Genomic DNA, 16453 nt, shown 5'->3' with positions numbered 1-16453 from the left:
ATGGTTTCAATTTTTAAATCAACTTTTCTTTCTCTCCAGTACTTCTAGTAGTCTATCAAGGTAAGAATACTTCTAAATATATTCACAATTTTGAATATACCTGCACCATTTTCCTCCCTCTTCCAGTATTTTCACAGTCTGATGCTCTCTTTCACTAAATGCATCTGACTATGAAGAGTTTCTTGATCTAAGGCAGACAGGATATTTTTGCAAGTAGAGAAAAGTTGGTTTGAAAAATGTTTATATAAAAGACTCCAATCTATTCCTTTATGAGGTCAAGTCATGACTAATTTGCAAAACAAATTTTTTCCAGCCTGAACTTAAGTGCACCCAGGTTTACCTACAGGGAAACAGTGATACTTTGTTCCTTTGGAAGCTAATTACAAGTACCACCTACTGTCTTAAGGAATATCTTAGAAAGATATTCCTTCACCACACAAATGATGAGCAATCCATCATATTTGAAAGATGACTTAGATGATTATATACTTTTGCTTAGAAGTATTTCATTCAGGTCTGTCAGTCAGGATCTACAAGATGAACTTCTGTATCCCTTCAACTGCTGAGTTGTCAAAAACATTATTTTATTTTATTCACAAAACTCAATCTGAGCAAATCTGTACACTTTTCATAGTGACTTCAGGGTTGTATAGAATCATTCTGGTTTAGGTAATGTGAAGAGCTGTAACACTAGCTTTTTTTGCAATTATGATGAACTGGAAGAGAAGCTTCTAGTAATTTGAATTTTGTTGGCAAACTCACATACTGTGACGACAATGGAAGCAATTTCAACGTATTTGATACTCATACCCTTTTTATTACCAGTATCTTATCTGCTAAGAGAAACCATGCCAAATCTCCCAGGATACAGCACATTTCTGAAAGGAAAGTGAGGATGAAGGGAAACTGGGTGAAAGTGACTACATTAAAAAAACCTCCACATTTATGTGATGCAAAAACCTTATCTGTTAGTCAATCATGTTAAAAATACAAAAAAAAACCCCATAAGTGCTATTTAAACTACTCAGCTTGATCAGTTTCATACCTGCAACTCCTTTATATTGTGGGCATTCCTTTTTAATATGACCTTCTCTTCCACAGATAAAACAACGTTTTTCTCTTATGTCTCTGTCTTCTAGGCGCTTCCATTTTTCTGCTGATTGCCTGGGAGTCTTCTCTCTTCCAGTTTCCACTATTACCCTTGCTAGTTTCCTCTTCTGAGGAGTACACAGGTGCAACTTTCCCTCCTTGATTAAGTTCTCCTTTTCTGATGGTTTATTCTGCATTTCTTTGTCCTCTTTGCTTTTTTTCTCCTTGATTTCTCCATACCTTTGTGTACCTTCATAATCACGACGCCGTCTTAGTCTGCAGGAGCAGAAAAGTGCTACAGAATTCAGAGGCCTTACATTCACACACCAGACAGAAACCAGACAGAAAACACCTGTGCTGTCCTTAGAGAAAATAATTCTTCAGTGGGATAAATAAAGTGAATTGCCATATGTTTCCTTTGACTCTTCCACCAAACAGTGCTCCACTTCATTATTCATGATGTTATATGTATTCAATAATTTAACTTTACAATTAGATGATAATACATATCGTAACAGGGGTCCCCGCTGGCTAATAATTATCATTGACTCCATGATTCCAGATGTCTGATCAATTGCTTTATTGTACTATACTATACTATACTATTAAGAAACCCTCATTGCTCTTGCCGACAGTCCAATACAGATTGGTCAATCAATCCAAACACCATCATCAGTGACCAATTAAGAAATCACCCTTTGGTTAAACAAATCTCCATAACACATTCCACATGTGCCCAACAACAGGTGCAGCAAGTGAAGATAAGAACTGTACCTCATTCTTTTCTTTGAGCTTTCTCACAGCTTCTCACAGGTTCCCAGGAAAATCCTGGGAGCAATAGGTCTCTCTCTGTCCAGAGGATATGTGATTACCACAAATACAGTCCTAAATCCTAATAATGGTAACTCAAAAAATACAAGAACAACTGAAAATCTGGCTGCTCAAGTTGCATAAATGGAAGAAAAGAAACACCAAGCAAAATGTTAAAGTACAAAAAATTGGGCTATAGTTCTGGGTTTTTTCTATTTGTATGACTCAACCAGAACTGAGCTCTTTCCTTCTGAAACTGCATATTCACTCTAAAAGTCTCTTCTGTTGAGAGAAGCTTCTAACATTCTATGTGACTTAAAGGTCTAGTAGTGAAGAAACACTATCACTGTCAGATTTGTTTCATCTAACAACTTCATACATGACTAGAGAAGGAGACAGGAGTGAAACCTCCAAATCTGAAGATAATACCAGGCTCCTTTGGCAAGTTGGATGTATTGCTAATGGCTAGAAACTTGGAAAATACTTCACAAAACTGAATGAAAGGTAAAAGAATGGCATGAGCTTCAAGGTGAGCTTCTTTTTTTTAAAAAAAGGCAAAAAAGGAATACCTGGGGAACTATAGGCTGGTCAGTCTCACGTCTGCCTGGTAAGACTATGGAGCAGATCCTCCTGAAAACTAAGCTAAGGCACATGGAAAATAGAGAGAAGAGAGGCAACTGGTGACAACCAACATGTCTTTGCAAACCATGCCTCACAAATCTGGTAGCCTTCTATATATAAGGGTTACAGAAATGGGTAAGGAAAGTGACTGAAATCATGTACCTGGACTCCTGCAAAGCATTTGACACTGTATTACACAACATCCTCGACTACAAAATGGAATGACCTGGATTTGATAGGTGGACCACTCAGTCGATATGGAATTGGCTGGATAGTTTCACTTCAAGCATTGTAGTCTATGTCTTGATGTCTGTGTGAACACCAATGATGAGTGGTGTTCTTCAGGGGTCTGTACTGGGACCAATATTATTTAACATCTTTGTTAGGGACATAGGCAAATGGATTTATGTGCACACTCAGCAAATTATTGGATGACTAAGATTAGCTTTAAACAGATACAGGAAAGCACTATTTTACATATCAGTCAGAACACTTATGGAACTGGTTGCCATAGAAGACTGCTAAGGACGCCAAAAGAATCAGGTTCAGGAAAAAAAACCCAAAACCAAAACTAAAAGGACAAAATCATGAACAAGTCCAGTCCACAAATGAGCATTAGCAGAGCAAGGCAGGTATGTGCTCTAATATCTCTCATACAGCAACTGCAGATGCTGAGGGAATGCATGAGAAGAGACTACAGAAAACAACTAGTTTTCCCTACATAGCACTCCCTTTTGCAATAAATGGCTGAACAGAGGATTCAAATCTATCAGTGGTTTTACTCCACAGAGCATTTCTGTTCTTAGATGTATAATCCCATTTACTTTTCCTCTAATGTTGTACAGAACGTGGCTGAGTATGTGCAATGGACTGGTGTTTCACTTCAGAATGCAAGATTAAAAATCCATTGATCTAAGACAGCAGTTTGGATGTTGAGGAGGCTTTCACATCACCTTCAGCATTCTTTAATTTTAAACTATCATCAGCTACTGTGCTTGTGATTGCTAAAGCTGAGTAAATTTCCAAATTAACAGAATCAAGAATGTAAGTTCACAGATCTCTAAAATATAACAGGAAAGTGCAAATGATTTTTAATGACAGCTTTTAACATAAATAGATTCTAAACAATGGTTAGATTTTTCCATCCACCTTACAAGTGAGCATAAAGGTTTTTAAGATTTCACTGTTTTTTAGACATGAAGTCTTTAAAGAGCTTTGGCTTAATTAAAATCAAAATTTAAGGATGAGTTTTAAGTTTAGACATTTCATAAGATGAAGAGTGGCAAAAAACATCTAGCCATTAATCTGTTGCCAGAAGAGAGTCATTGAATACTGGACATGGCTACTCAGGGACAAGAAACATTCTCTTGGATATAAAACAGGACGGTGTTCTCATACATGCGTGCTTATGAAAAGTAATGCTGTGACATTCTTGCCTTGCTTTTGATAGAAATTGCATGATTCTGTAGACTTGACAAAATCATGTCTTGCTAGGAGCAGCAAAATTCTGATAGTAGAAGCTATTAAATAAATAAAAATATAGACTGTATCCATGAGTACTTTTCACAGCACACGGTTATTCAGCTCTGCTGAATATTTAGGTTCTCTTTGACTACTCCTTTCCTGTGTAACAAAATGGAGAGTAAGCATTGATACTTTAACAGTTCTGCAGCAACACTATCCACCATTGCCAAAAGAGGTACTGATACATTTTAAGTTTAATTCAGGTTACTAAATAATCTGCAGCTAAATAATCAACACATTTTGATTTAGCATTACTATCCTAATCTTTCCTAAACAAACCTAAGGAAAAAAGTTACACACAGATGCCAATACTATACTCACTTTCGTCTCATGGGACAATCCTTCATGAAATGGCCAATTTTACCACAAGTTCTGCAGCATCTATCATTTGGTGCCAATTCTCCTTCCGTTAGAACCTCAGGATCAAAAAAGTACTCCTGTAGAAGAAATAATATACTTAAAATGAAAATCCAAACACCTGGAAACCAAGATAGACACAAAAGTATTAAAACAGCAGTAAGAGTTACAAAAAAGAATAAACTTGGGGTCTGTAGCTGAACCCTGAAAGACCTGATGAATTATCTGGCCACTGACCTCTTCTTTGACAGGCAGACTTCTCAGCACCAGGTCTGCACACTGTTATAAAACTGCAGTTTTAGGAAATGCTAAGGTAGTTTTGATTTGGATTAAAAGATATAAATCTGTACAATGAAACTCTGACTAGTATTCTGCATACCAAAATATTTTACATGCAAGTAACATCAAAAGGGTACTCAGCGGTAACTCCCACAATTTTTAGAGTATTGTGGAAATTTAAGAGTTTACAGTGAGTGTAGCCATAGTCCTGCAAAGGCTAAGTTATATGCTAAAGAGCTCACACATTCTCCTCTTAGAAGGAACTTACCATTTTTGATGGGTATTCTTTAGGAAATATTTTTATAGGGGTACCAAATACCCTTCTGCCATTGATAAAAGCCTTCATTATAAAATTTGTCACTGTGGAAGAAAAAAAAAACCCAAACTGAAATAATCATTTAAATATCGAAGTAGAATGTAAAAGAATATCCAAGACAAGATCTTCACTTTGTAACTGAAATTGTTAACAGAAGACTTACTTTTTCTTGACAATCCAGCTCCAAGATTGTGGTTCAAATCAAAGGGATCTGTAGAAAATAACATGACAGGCATTCCTCAGTGTGCAGACCAAAAGAGTAGAAAGTCTTTCCATGAAAATTAAATCGGTCAGAAAACAGGTTACAGATTATTTCTAAAATATGTCACTGCATTTTCTCTGTCAGAGATTACAGTAATAATAAACAGTGATAGTAAACAGTAATAATATAGAGTTAAATCATTTAAGTAACACAGGCTCAGATAAACCTACTATTTTTGAGAACATTTCAATTGCATTATACCTAATTTTTTTGCCAAAGGATTTTCTTAAAACTATTTTTCTGCCATTTACTTCCTAATGAAAAGTGTGAAGTTTGCTTTGCAACTTCTTTTCAGCAGCCAAAAAACCCCTGAAGAATAATGTTTCAGTAGTGCTAAACTCAATGGCAATTTTGAGATGCTTTCAAAACAGGAGCATGTAACAATTTATAATCTAGTAAGAGAAAAATAAATTAGCCTTGTGAAAAAAGCAAAATTTTCATGTTAAAGAAGTTCCGTATATTCTGGTATTTTATTTGGTTTTACCTTCAATTACAATATATTTGGAGGTCCACTGCTTCTTGAAAGTTGTAAGCAGATTTTTTCTCCTGATGCAGATGACATGCTCTTTAAAATCAAATTCTTCTGTGTAGAATCTGAGAAGTCCCAGCCACAGCTGCCCAGCAGATTCAGTGTTTTTCCCGTAGTCTGGCCAAACAACTGACTAAAATGACAAAAATAGTTACATTCGGTACTTACATTAAGCATTTTCATAATTTTCATGATTTCCATAATATATTTTCACCATTTATTTTATACAGAAAAACAATGGAGTTACACTAAAATACTTCCTTTCATAATTTATATTGATAATCCAATATGGGTTTTAAACAGTATATTTTTTAATCTATTAACAACAAAAGTGGACAATTAATAGAACTTCTAGCACTAGGTTTTGCCTCTTAAGAAAAGAATTTATCAATTTACTTTATGAGTCTGTATAAAACAAAATTATTCAAGGGAATTGACCAGATATGACCAGATATACAGGTGGTAGCAGTTATTCTCATCCAGAGAGACAAAGAACAATTAATCATCCTTAACAGCTTAAAATAATTTTGTGATCTATTTTGTCAGATTTTGGAGTGTATTTTTTCACAGATGAATTACAACTAACCATATCCTAAAAGCTTTACAACACAGGAATGGGATTTTCGTAACAGGAGCTACTCCACTTCAGTTCCTGTATTTGTTCTGGATAGAATTAATTTTGTTCTCAGTAGCTGGTATAGTCTGTGTTGTGTATTTAGCATAAGAGTAATGTTGATAACATTGATAACCCACAGATATTTCAGTTGCTGCTGACTAGCACTTACACTAAAATCAAGGACTTTCCAGTTTCCCATGCTCTGCCAGCCAGCTGGTGCACAAAAAGCCAGGAGGAAGCACTACCAGGACAGTTGACCTGAACTGGCCAAAGGGATATTCCATACCATGTACATGAACTCAGGGGAAGTGGACAGGAGGTACTTACTGCTGCTGAGGGATTGACTGGGCATCAGCCAGCAGCTGCTGAGCAGTTGTATTGGGCATCTCTTGTTTCTCTTGGGTTTTAGTCCTCTCTCTCTCTCTCTCTTTTAATTACTACCATTACTACTACTACTGCAACTACTATTATTATTAACATCATTGTAACAATTACAAGTATGAGGATTATTATTTTATTTTATTTCAATTAATAAAGTGTTTTTATTCCAACCCACAAATTTTACTTTTTTTTTATTAGCCTTCCCACCAGGGAGGGGGCTGGGAGAATCAGAGAGTGGCTGTGTGGTGCTTAATTGCCAGCTGGGGTTAAACCAAAATATTCAACCTCCATATTTGGGAACAATGTCTTTAAAAGGAATTTCTATTCATTTGCCAAGCTACAGGTAACATTTCCAATTAGTCTGATTTACTCACCAACTCCTCTATCTTATCAAAGAAATATACATTCCAGCCATCAACCAAAATTTCAGGCTTTTTGGGCTCTTTGTAGATCTGAAAGAGTAATACTAAAACTCATTAGAAAAGCCTTTCATATTCAGCACTGACATTCTTCTGATCAATACCATGTACAGTTACTCATTTATTTCCGATATACCGTACCTCTTGAAGAACAGGGATGACTGGTGGATTTCTTTGTTGAAGGAAATAAAGCACCATAAGAGTATATGCGTAAGATGACAGGCTACCTCGAGACGCATCTCCAATGTCACATATCTAGAAAAAGAAACATGATTTTTATCTTTCATGGTGTTCGCCCCTTGCTGCAGGAACTAATGCTTCTAAAATGCCTGAAACATACTTACCTTTGTAAAGACTTTCATTGTGTAACACAGATATTTCACTCTAGGATCAATAGCTGCATATGATAACAGAAGTCTGGTGTTATGCAAGGCCTACAAAAATAAGAAAGTCATGTAGAAAATAAAGAAACTCTGAAGTCATGAAGGAAATAAGCTGAAAAGATGAAAAAGAAAAACTCTAAGTTGTGTCCTAGAGAAATGCATATGTGAAGATCTGCATAGTAGGAATATATATTGAGAAAGGAAGCACTCAACAATGAGGTTATCACCTGCTCTTTTAAAAGCCAATCAACTTCCTTAATCTGTATGGAAGTGGTACAAAGCAGCATTCACAGAACAATATTTCAAAACAAGAAGCACTAATCTCCTACTACAGTTTTAAAATATTTAGTAGAAGGTAACTACTTGAACCCAGAGATTTCAGTCCAGATCTGTAAGAGCTACCAACAGACACATATGGATGCACAACTTCAAGGAGAACATTTTCACACTTAGTGGTTGAGGTATCCTCCTCAACTCCTCAAGACTCCCTTTGAGCTCATAAAAAAACCTTCAGAAAGCTTAAAAATTGTCTCTATGACTTAACTTTCCTTTGCTGTTTCAAGGAACAGGGTTTTGAAAATTAGAGAATTAGAGACATTGAAATAAACTAAATCTCTTTTTAAAATGTTTGGCCAAGAATATGGATTGGTTTTTTTCTTTCTTTTTTTTTTTTTTTTGTGTGGTTTTGTTTTTTTTTTTTTTTTTTTTTTTTGGTTTGGTTTTGTTTTGTTGTTTTTTACATTCTAATTTGTTACAGTTCAGGCAAGCTGGGTTCAAAATTACTATTTCAGGTCTAAAGGTTAGGCAAGAGCCATGATGCTAAGAGGAGTTTAAAAAATCTGAAGTTACTTCGTTTTGTCTCTCATTTAAGAAAGACTTAAAATACTTAAGCCACTGTTTCTTACTATTACTGAAGAACTAATAGATTTTCTTATGAAAGTGACAACTCTGAAGTCACAACTGTGCAGCTGACTCACTCATAGTCAAACAAACAAAATCAAAAAGGTTTTTTTGAAATATAAAACTGCAACAGGTAATTGGAAACAGTTGCTTTTTAAACCTCATCCAAACAATCACTTCAGTCTCAAGAAACAGATCCTCAGTTTTTTTATTTCACAACATAAAATAAAAAAGGAGATAACCTTACCAGAGTATTATATAAACTGATGTCTACTTCAAGACCACTTCTGACATGGAAAAATTTGACAATTGGGACTTTAGCAGTTGTTATAGGCAAGACATTTCTTAAACCTAGGATGAAATGTTTTATTACTGAATGGCTACAATACAGTCTTACACAGTATCACTTAACTTCCAACTGTAGCCAAAAGGCTACAAAATAAAACCTTGGTTGACACCAAATTTGTATTTCAGTTACGTTTTAACAATGATTTTAGAAATTTGTCAAACATAATCAATCTGATAAACATAGTTTATAAAAAAATGTATATTTAGCCCCCTCAAAAAATAAAGAGCAGTCTAAATAAGAGTATAGAATTTCTTCATAGAGAAATAAGCTTAAGACATCAATGATTCATTACAACTCATTGGAGATACACCAAAATGAGCACTATAAAATTCATGACTTCTTGAAGAAAAGACCAGGATTCTCATTGCAGACTTGTATCAGAATATCTTTTACTATCAACTTCCAATGCACTGAACATACAAGTACGTAATTATTAAACTGAAGCCTCAAGTCTTAAATCATTGTTCTTATGCATGTAAGTTATAAACATACTATCTGTCCAGATCAGATGTGGTCCAATAACATTATAAACTTGAATACCTATATATACAAACAAAAATAAATCCAAACGTTCACCATACTCAACCCTTCTCTTACTAACATAAAAGAGCTTATGTTAGTTGTATCTTAATGATTTTCACATGCAGTTACTGCAGAACTGTCACTACAGCAAAGTAACAAAACCAGAATCACTTATCTTAATTTTCCAGAAAATTACCTGACTGTTTCTTGAGAACTTTTGCTAAATCTTCAATGATTCTGATGCAATCAAGTCCCTACGACATTAAGAAAAAAAGCTGAAAGATGTATCTGCTCCAAGTATTTTAGCCAAACCTTTTATTATGCTTAAAGCTGTATAATCAAATGTTTCATGTTATACAGAATTATGTGAACACAAGAAATTGTTCCAAAATAGCATATGTAAAATCAACAGCTGATAATATAATAAAGAAAACTTTTTTTAAAAGCTAATATTAGGCATAAAAGGAGACTGATGTGCTCTTCTACTGTTTCCCATTCCCAGTTTATGCAATGAAGCATGTTACTTATCTGCACAAATAAAGCTAGAAATGCAGAATTTGGGAGAAAACTGGCTATTTTATTCTTATACTCATTCCTGCTCAACAGTAAACACCCCCAAAATAATCTGCCATAATGGTAACTTAGTATTTCCTTCTAATATTAAAAGCTTTTATTAAAAAATGAATTTGTTACGCTAGAACAATTGCTAGAATATTGCTACACAATATAAGAAAATTCTGCATTTATTTACCAAAAACCAAAATCTTCTGGACCTACCTCAGCAGTTTCCAGACCATCTATTGTCATACAGATATCAAGATCACTTTGTTTGAAGCCAAAGCCATTTTTTGAGGAGCCAAACAAATCCAGCTTGGTTCCTGTAAGGCATGGGTTGTATTTCAGCCATATATCAACAAAAAATATCAAATTATATATAACAAAGAATCTCAAATTGTATGTAGCTGCAAACCACTGCATGTCTCCTAATACAGGCAGGAAAACATTACTGTATTTCTGTAGTACATGAAAACTTTCTGATCAACTTTGCTTATGAGAAAAGAATCTCTACTATTATTGATTCAAATAAGCAGTCTGACAAATCCAGAAGCAAGTTAGGTTTTCCAGTACTTAAATCATCAGCATGTAGGCTCAAGCTGACATCTGACTGAAAAATGCTTCGTACAGAGATTCTCAGGGTAAGGGATATACCTGGCTCCAGCCAAAAAAATCTTTTTCTGATTTTAAAAGACCATGAACTGAAGTCCAGGTGTTACAGGTAAGAATTCCAGAAACAAAGGAAAAAAAATCAAATGCCTAGGTTCTGTGAATAGGTCAGATATTGTGCCTATATTTTAAAATATTCCAAGACTAGTAAGTTTCCATAGAAAGTACTAAAAAACCCTTGTTATTTGTAAGAGCAGTTACAAAAATAAGTCTGATTAATAAATAAAGTTAAAATAACAAATGTAAAACTATTCCACTTCTGCTTTGATTGTTCCTACTAATGTGTGATATAAATAAAAAATTCAAATAAATAAATAAAGAATAAAAATAAGCAAATAAATAAAAAAATTAAGCATATGAATAAATAAATAATTTATTATATAAATTAATAAACAAGTATTTTCAAATTTAAAAAAGCCTTACAAGACTTAGAACAAAAATTAATGTAATGAAGTATTCCAATGCTGAGCAACAATATGAGTTAAATATTCAAATCTAGAATGTTTATTATACTGAAATTACATTTTCTTGGAAAACACTCAAGTATGAACAATCAAAAATATAAACAGAAGTTAGAATGGCCTAATTACCTGGGAAATCCTGTCTAATGAAGATTTCCAAGCTTTGTCTTATATGTTCTCGAGCATTATCTTCTACTATATTTGGAGCAAAATCATCTTTAAAAAAAGAAGAAAAAAAGACAACAATTTAAGCAACTGTTCTTCAGGAAGAGCAGTGAAGAGCAGATTCAAGTGAAAATAGAGAGGTTTTTACAGTGGGGCATAGGAAGGGAAAGAGAAAGAGAAAATTCACATGTGAAGGAAAGAAAACAAGGATGAAGTAGAAGAGAAATACCTGTTCAAAGAAAAACATTAATTAGACAAATAATGCATTTTGTCTGGTCAGAAATGGCGAGAGAGAAAGGAGGAAAGTTGGGTCACTCTGAAAAGAACAAAAGTGGAGAAATGTTACAAAACAATATTTTGACATGATTTTTCTAGAATATTGAAGTCTTTTTTTATGAAAACTACAAGTTAAGGAACAGTTAACATAATTCAAATCAGACAAATACAAAAGCATCAGTCAAAAACTCCACCCAAAATTAGATTCTCAGAATATGTATTTTCCAGTATGAGTAATCAACCAGCCAGCTGGAAGAAAAATCTAAACACTTTCTAATTCTTTAGATAAAAACTACTGAGCAGTTCCATAAGAGCCATTAGCATTAAGCCAAATTGTAGAATAGTATCTAAGAGTTGGAGGCAATGTAGCAAATAAACTGTCACCTTGTAACACCATTAATCTGTGGGTATTCAGGTTTTTTTTCAGATTTTTTTCTATGGCGCAATATTCAAAGGAAAAAACTTACGGTAACACTGGACACAAACTTGATCTAGAATAACTGAAAACTTGGGTGGCAGTGGTGGTAGTGGGTCAAGCTCAATTTTCTTGAAGTCTTCTGGACAATCATTCTGTAAATGACCTTCTCGTTTGCACAAGCTACATACTACTGTAGGAGACTGCATGAACAAAAAGCAAGATTAGTTTTAAAAAGTATAGTACTTTAATAAATTGGAGCAACACTTTCATATAACTTCTAACCGAACACAAGCAATACGTTTATGTTCTGATACAACTTGCTTACCTTGCCCTTTGTAAATGCTTGTTTACTGAATTCATAAAAAAGTTCAGATTCTAAGCACTGTTCTACTGCTGTGGTCTCTTCAGAATGGCTTCCCTTCTCAGTAAGATATTCTTGGCTCAAATTGTTCCTCAGAGGTCCATCTACACTTTCTTTGAATTGTTTGTTTTCATATTTACTGGGGATGGAAAAATCATCTTCCTCTGACAGTGCATCATCATCTCCAGATCCAGTATATATGTTATCTCCAGCTTTAATGGTAGCACTGCATTCTCTCTGATTTAGAAGACTTGGTGCTTCCTCTTCTTCCTCTTCATCATCTGAGTTAATCATTTGGGATACCTGACTCTGTGCTGAACATAGGAATTTTTGTGGGGATTCATCCAGTTCATCAGTACCTTCAGTGCTACTATACTCATCAATGTCAATCTTGTCATCTGTTATACCACTGCACTCCAAGCCAAATTCATCACTCTCTGTAAGCGCAGTTTGTTGAAAACCTTCTAAGTCTGAAATGCCACATGTCTCTACTTCATGCTCATTCATCATAACAGGGAGTTCTCCACTGTCACTGTCTTCATCAATTGTCTGCTCAGCAGGCAAAATAGTATCCCATTGTCTTTTTCGTTTTTCATGCTCTTCTTCCTCCTCTTCTTCATCTTCATTTTCACTCTCTGTCTCTTCACAACTAGGTTTAAAATCCTCATTATCTCCAGAAATTACTTCCTCAATTATACAGTCTGAGTCTTCATGGGTAATTCCCAGATGACTTATATCATCAGCCAAGTCTTCTTCTGTGAAACTTTCTGAGCCATCACATAGTTTTGAAGGACCAATTTTATGTTCCTTGGGAATATGTGTACGCTCCGTTATGCTATCTTCTACTATGGCCATTTTTGTTCTACCATCCAAGTTTTGTAAGTCAGAATCTTCATGCTTTATAGCACCTTTTCCATGGTCTAGCATTTGGGATTTCTCCTCACTTGCATTTGAAGAGGGTATTTTGCTCCATTTTGCACTTTTTTTTTGAGGCAAGGCAAAATACTTATAAGTTGCTCTCAGACAGTGAAGAATATACACATACACTAGCTGGCTGTTCAGAGTTCTTGCCACATTCCTTTTGATTGAATATGGGTCTAGTAGAAAGAAGAAGTGAGCCAGCAGTGAAAGAGTTAATTTCTTAAAGAAAAGAATACACTTACATCCTTACAGAGTCTGAATTGCTAGTAACTCTTAAACATTGTGCAGGGACATAAGATCTACAAATTGTACTGAAAACAATTTTTTAGTTCACTTATTTTTTCTGATAATATCTAAAATAATACTAATTGATTTTTTTTTTTTTTTAAATATTCTACTATAACCAGTCCAATATTAAAAAAAATTCTAGGTTGTAACACACAATATTAACAGCAAAGTCAGCACCATATAAAAATTAAAGTTACAGTTATTTGAAGTTTGTTGAGAGATATTTATATACCTTCCACAGCAATGCGCTTTTTAGGCCAGTCCTTTAGTTCACGAGACACTGGTTCCTTGAGTCGTATGCTAATAACCAAATCAGCCATATTGAACTCCAAAGCATAGAAACGAAGCAGTTCAAGCCAGAGCTGACCAACAGGTGCTGAACACTGCTGACCTACATCAAATACTAAGGGAACCTGTCAATTACAGAAGAAAACCTTAAATAATATTTAGTACACAGACATTTAACTGCTACGCTTCCTTTATATCATCTGTAATCTAGTGTGGCAGAATTTATCATTGGTTCTCAACTCCTGCAATTGCAATAAAAACCGCAATTAAAAAGTTGGAAGATATAGTATAAAGCTCCAAAATTAAAGAATGCAGCAATAGTAAAAAGTAGCATCAGTGATTAATAACAATTGTTTCTTTAAGTGTTTATGCCACAATTAATAAATTTCAAAGAAAAACTCACATCTCATGTCACAGGACAGAATGGATTATACAGCCTATTTTCCAGCCAAGTCTAGGCTGAATTGTTAACTCTCACAACATGCAATCACATAGTGATACTGTTTCTTACAAAGTTGTTACAATAGGAATAATTTGTAAGAACAGTTCCAAGCAAATATTTTTCATATGCTTAGTCTAATTCCAAGATAAAACTGCTCCAACTGTGTAAACAATATTATCCCGGATAGATTAAAATTCAGGATCTTACCAAAGAGTTTGAAATTATATCTGTTTTCCTGCCAGCTCCTTAGCACCAAAAGCTAAACACAACAGACCTTGAAGCAAGCAGTTGTGCAGTCCTTTAGTTCAGCTCATGGTTTTGAAACATAAGCACAAAACTGAAATACAATATTGTTCTTTTTTGAGAACAGCGATGTCTGCTAGACTACTACAGGAAAAAATTTAGAAGTTCAGACCTTGCCCCTTTTAGGGGAAGTTTCTTGTGGCAAATCAGAATCATCAGTGGGGTTATGCTCCCAAACCACAGCATCGTTCTTGACTTCCCTCAGATGAAAATGAGTTAATTTGTTTAATGAGAATCCTCCAATCTAGAGGAAACAAAAAAAAAAAAGAAACATAGAGCTAAACATCATGTGAACTTTAAATTTTAGTCCCCACGCTGCAGGAGACCGAAGTTTAAAAAAAGCTGTCCCACTACTAGAATATGCCCCAACCTTTTTCTCTCTTCTCCCGATACTTCTCTACAAAAAACTCCCAAGAGCTCAGTGCTCTTAGAAGCGTGTGCTGGTGTCCGCACTCAAGAAATACAGACAGTGAGGTGGACTGAAAACTGGATGAATGGATGAATGGCAGATCCCAGAGATGAATGGCAGATCCCAGAGGGCTGTAATCAGCGGCACGGAGTCTAAACATGGGCTTGTCATTACGGGTGTCCCACAAGGGTCAGTACTGGGCCCAGTGTTGTTTAATTTGTTCAGCAGTGACTGAGACAAAGAGACAGAGGCCTCCTCAGCAGGTCATGATGACACAAGGCTGGGAGCAGTGGCCAATACCCCAGAGTGCAGCCTTGACACGATGGAGAAATGGGCAGAGAAGGACTGTCTGAAATACAGCAAAGGCAAAAGCAGGGTTCTGCATTCCACTGGGGAGGAATAACTCCAGGCACCAGCACAGGCTGGAGGTCAATCTGCAGGAAAGCAGCTCTGTGGAGAAGGACCTGGGGGTCCTGGTGGACAACAAGCTGTCCATGAGCCAGCAGTGTGTCCTGGTGGCCAAGAATGTTGTCCCAGGGTGCATTAGGTCAAGAGCATTGTCAGTGGGGTGAAGGGGGTGATCCTGTCCCTCTAATCAACCCTGGTGAGGCACATCTGAAGTGCTGTGTCCAATTCTGAGCTCCTCAGGACAAGAAAGACATGGAGCTCCTGAAGTGGGTCCAGCAAAGGTAACAAAGATAATTAAATGACTGGAGCACCTCAGTTATGAGGAAAGGCTGAGGAAGCTGGGCTTGTTCAGCCTTGAGAAGAGGCAACTGAGGCAACTCATCAATGTCTTAGTATCTGAAGGGAGGGTGTCAAGAGGATGGATCCAGGTGGTGCTGAGCAATAGGACAAGAAGCAATGGCAGAAACTGATGCAGGAAGTTCCACCTGATTATGAGGAAGAATTTGTATGGGTGTACTGTGTGAGTGACCAAACATTGGAACTGTTTGCCCAGAAAATTCTGTAATTTTGTGTCATGCAACCTTTTCTTTGCACATTAGACAAGCATAAATACGTATCTTATAATTATATGGCCATATACAACAGGACATTTTTTTCATCCAGCTTAGAAAGTGCATGTGCTTTTGAATGAGTCAGGAACGTAGTAGAGAAAATTGCTAACTGCAAGGTTCTTGTAATTAATTATAGGAATTCGAACACGTGTGCTAAACATAACAAGAGACTGTAAGTGCAATGAATATAACTGAATTGGAATTCAGTTACTGGAATTGAATTATTGGAGTTGTATTATGGATGCCAGTCCAGAACTGGATTCTGCATTGGCATCCATAATACAGCTCCTGACATCAAGATGCATTTTGGTTTCTAAACCAAAGAAATACATGCTGTAAACTCCTAATGTGATCCCTTCTGATAGTATCACTGCACCAGTGTGCTCCTCAACCACGGTCTATTTTTTGGAGAATTAGATGGCAAATTCTAAGATGCTTTGGGATGTAGCTATGTGGATTGAGTTCTCAACAGTCTGGAGGAAAGACTGAAGAAAATGAGGAAGTAAATTGCTGCAAAATGC

General features: G+C 35.6%; 1 protein-coding gene across 3 annotated transcripts in view; it reads right to left on the bottom strand.

Annotated features, from left to right (window-relative positions):
• The window catches only part of TUT7 (terminal uridylyl transferase 7), a 33359-nt gene that overhangs the window by 3099 nt on the left and 13807 nt on the right, over positions 1-16453 (bottom strand). For 2 of the 3 annotated variants that reach the window (XM_054002946.1, XM_054002947.1), the window contains exons 11-26: positions 14617-14748; positions 13704-13884; positions 12227-13359; positions 11951-12101; positions 11172-11258; positions 10135-10235; positions 9554-9611; positions 8734-8837; positions 7548-7637; positions 7345-7458; positions 7159-7236; positions 5743-5920; positions 5160-5207; positions 4949-5040; positions 4366-4481; positions 1046-1365 (exon numbers count right to left, since the gene is read on the bottom strand). In XM_054002946.1, coding sequence (XP_053858921.1) covers positions 1046-1365; positions 4366-4481; positions 4949-5040; positions 5160-5207; positions 5743-5920; positions 7159-7236; positions 7345-7458; positions 7548-7637; positions 8734-8837; positions 9554-9611; positions 10135-10235; positions 11172-11258; positions 11951-12101; positions 12227-13359; positions 13704-13884; positions 14617-14748 — 2983 coding nt within the window. The remainder of the gene's footprint in view (positions 1-1045; positions 1366-4365; positions 4482-4948; positions 5041-5159; positions 5208-5742; positions 5921-7158; positions 7237-7344; positions 7459-7547; positions 7638-8733; positions 8838-9553; positions 9612-10134; positions 10236-11171; positions 11259-11950; positions 12102-12226; positions 13360-13703; positions 13885-14616; positions 14749-16453) is intronic. The other variant, XM_054002948.1, reaches the window with a different exon arrangement.

Source organism: Vidua macroura, chromosome Z (genome assembly GCF_024509145.1).
Source record: "Vidua macroura isolate BioBank_ID:100142 chromosome Z, ASM2450914v1, whole genome shotgun sequence".
Classification (NCBI taxonomy): Eukaryota; Metazoa; Chordata; class Aves; order Passeriformes; family Viduidae; genus Vidua; species Vidua macroura.
The sequence above is the reverse complement of the archived record's forward strand: the minus strand, read 5'-3'. Positions and strand labels throughout refer to the sequence as shown.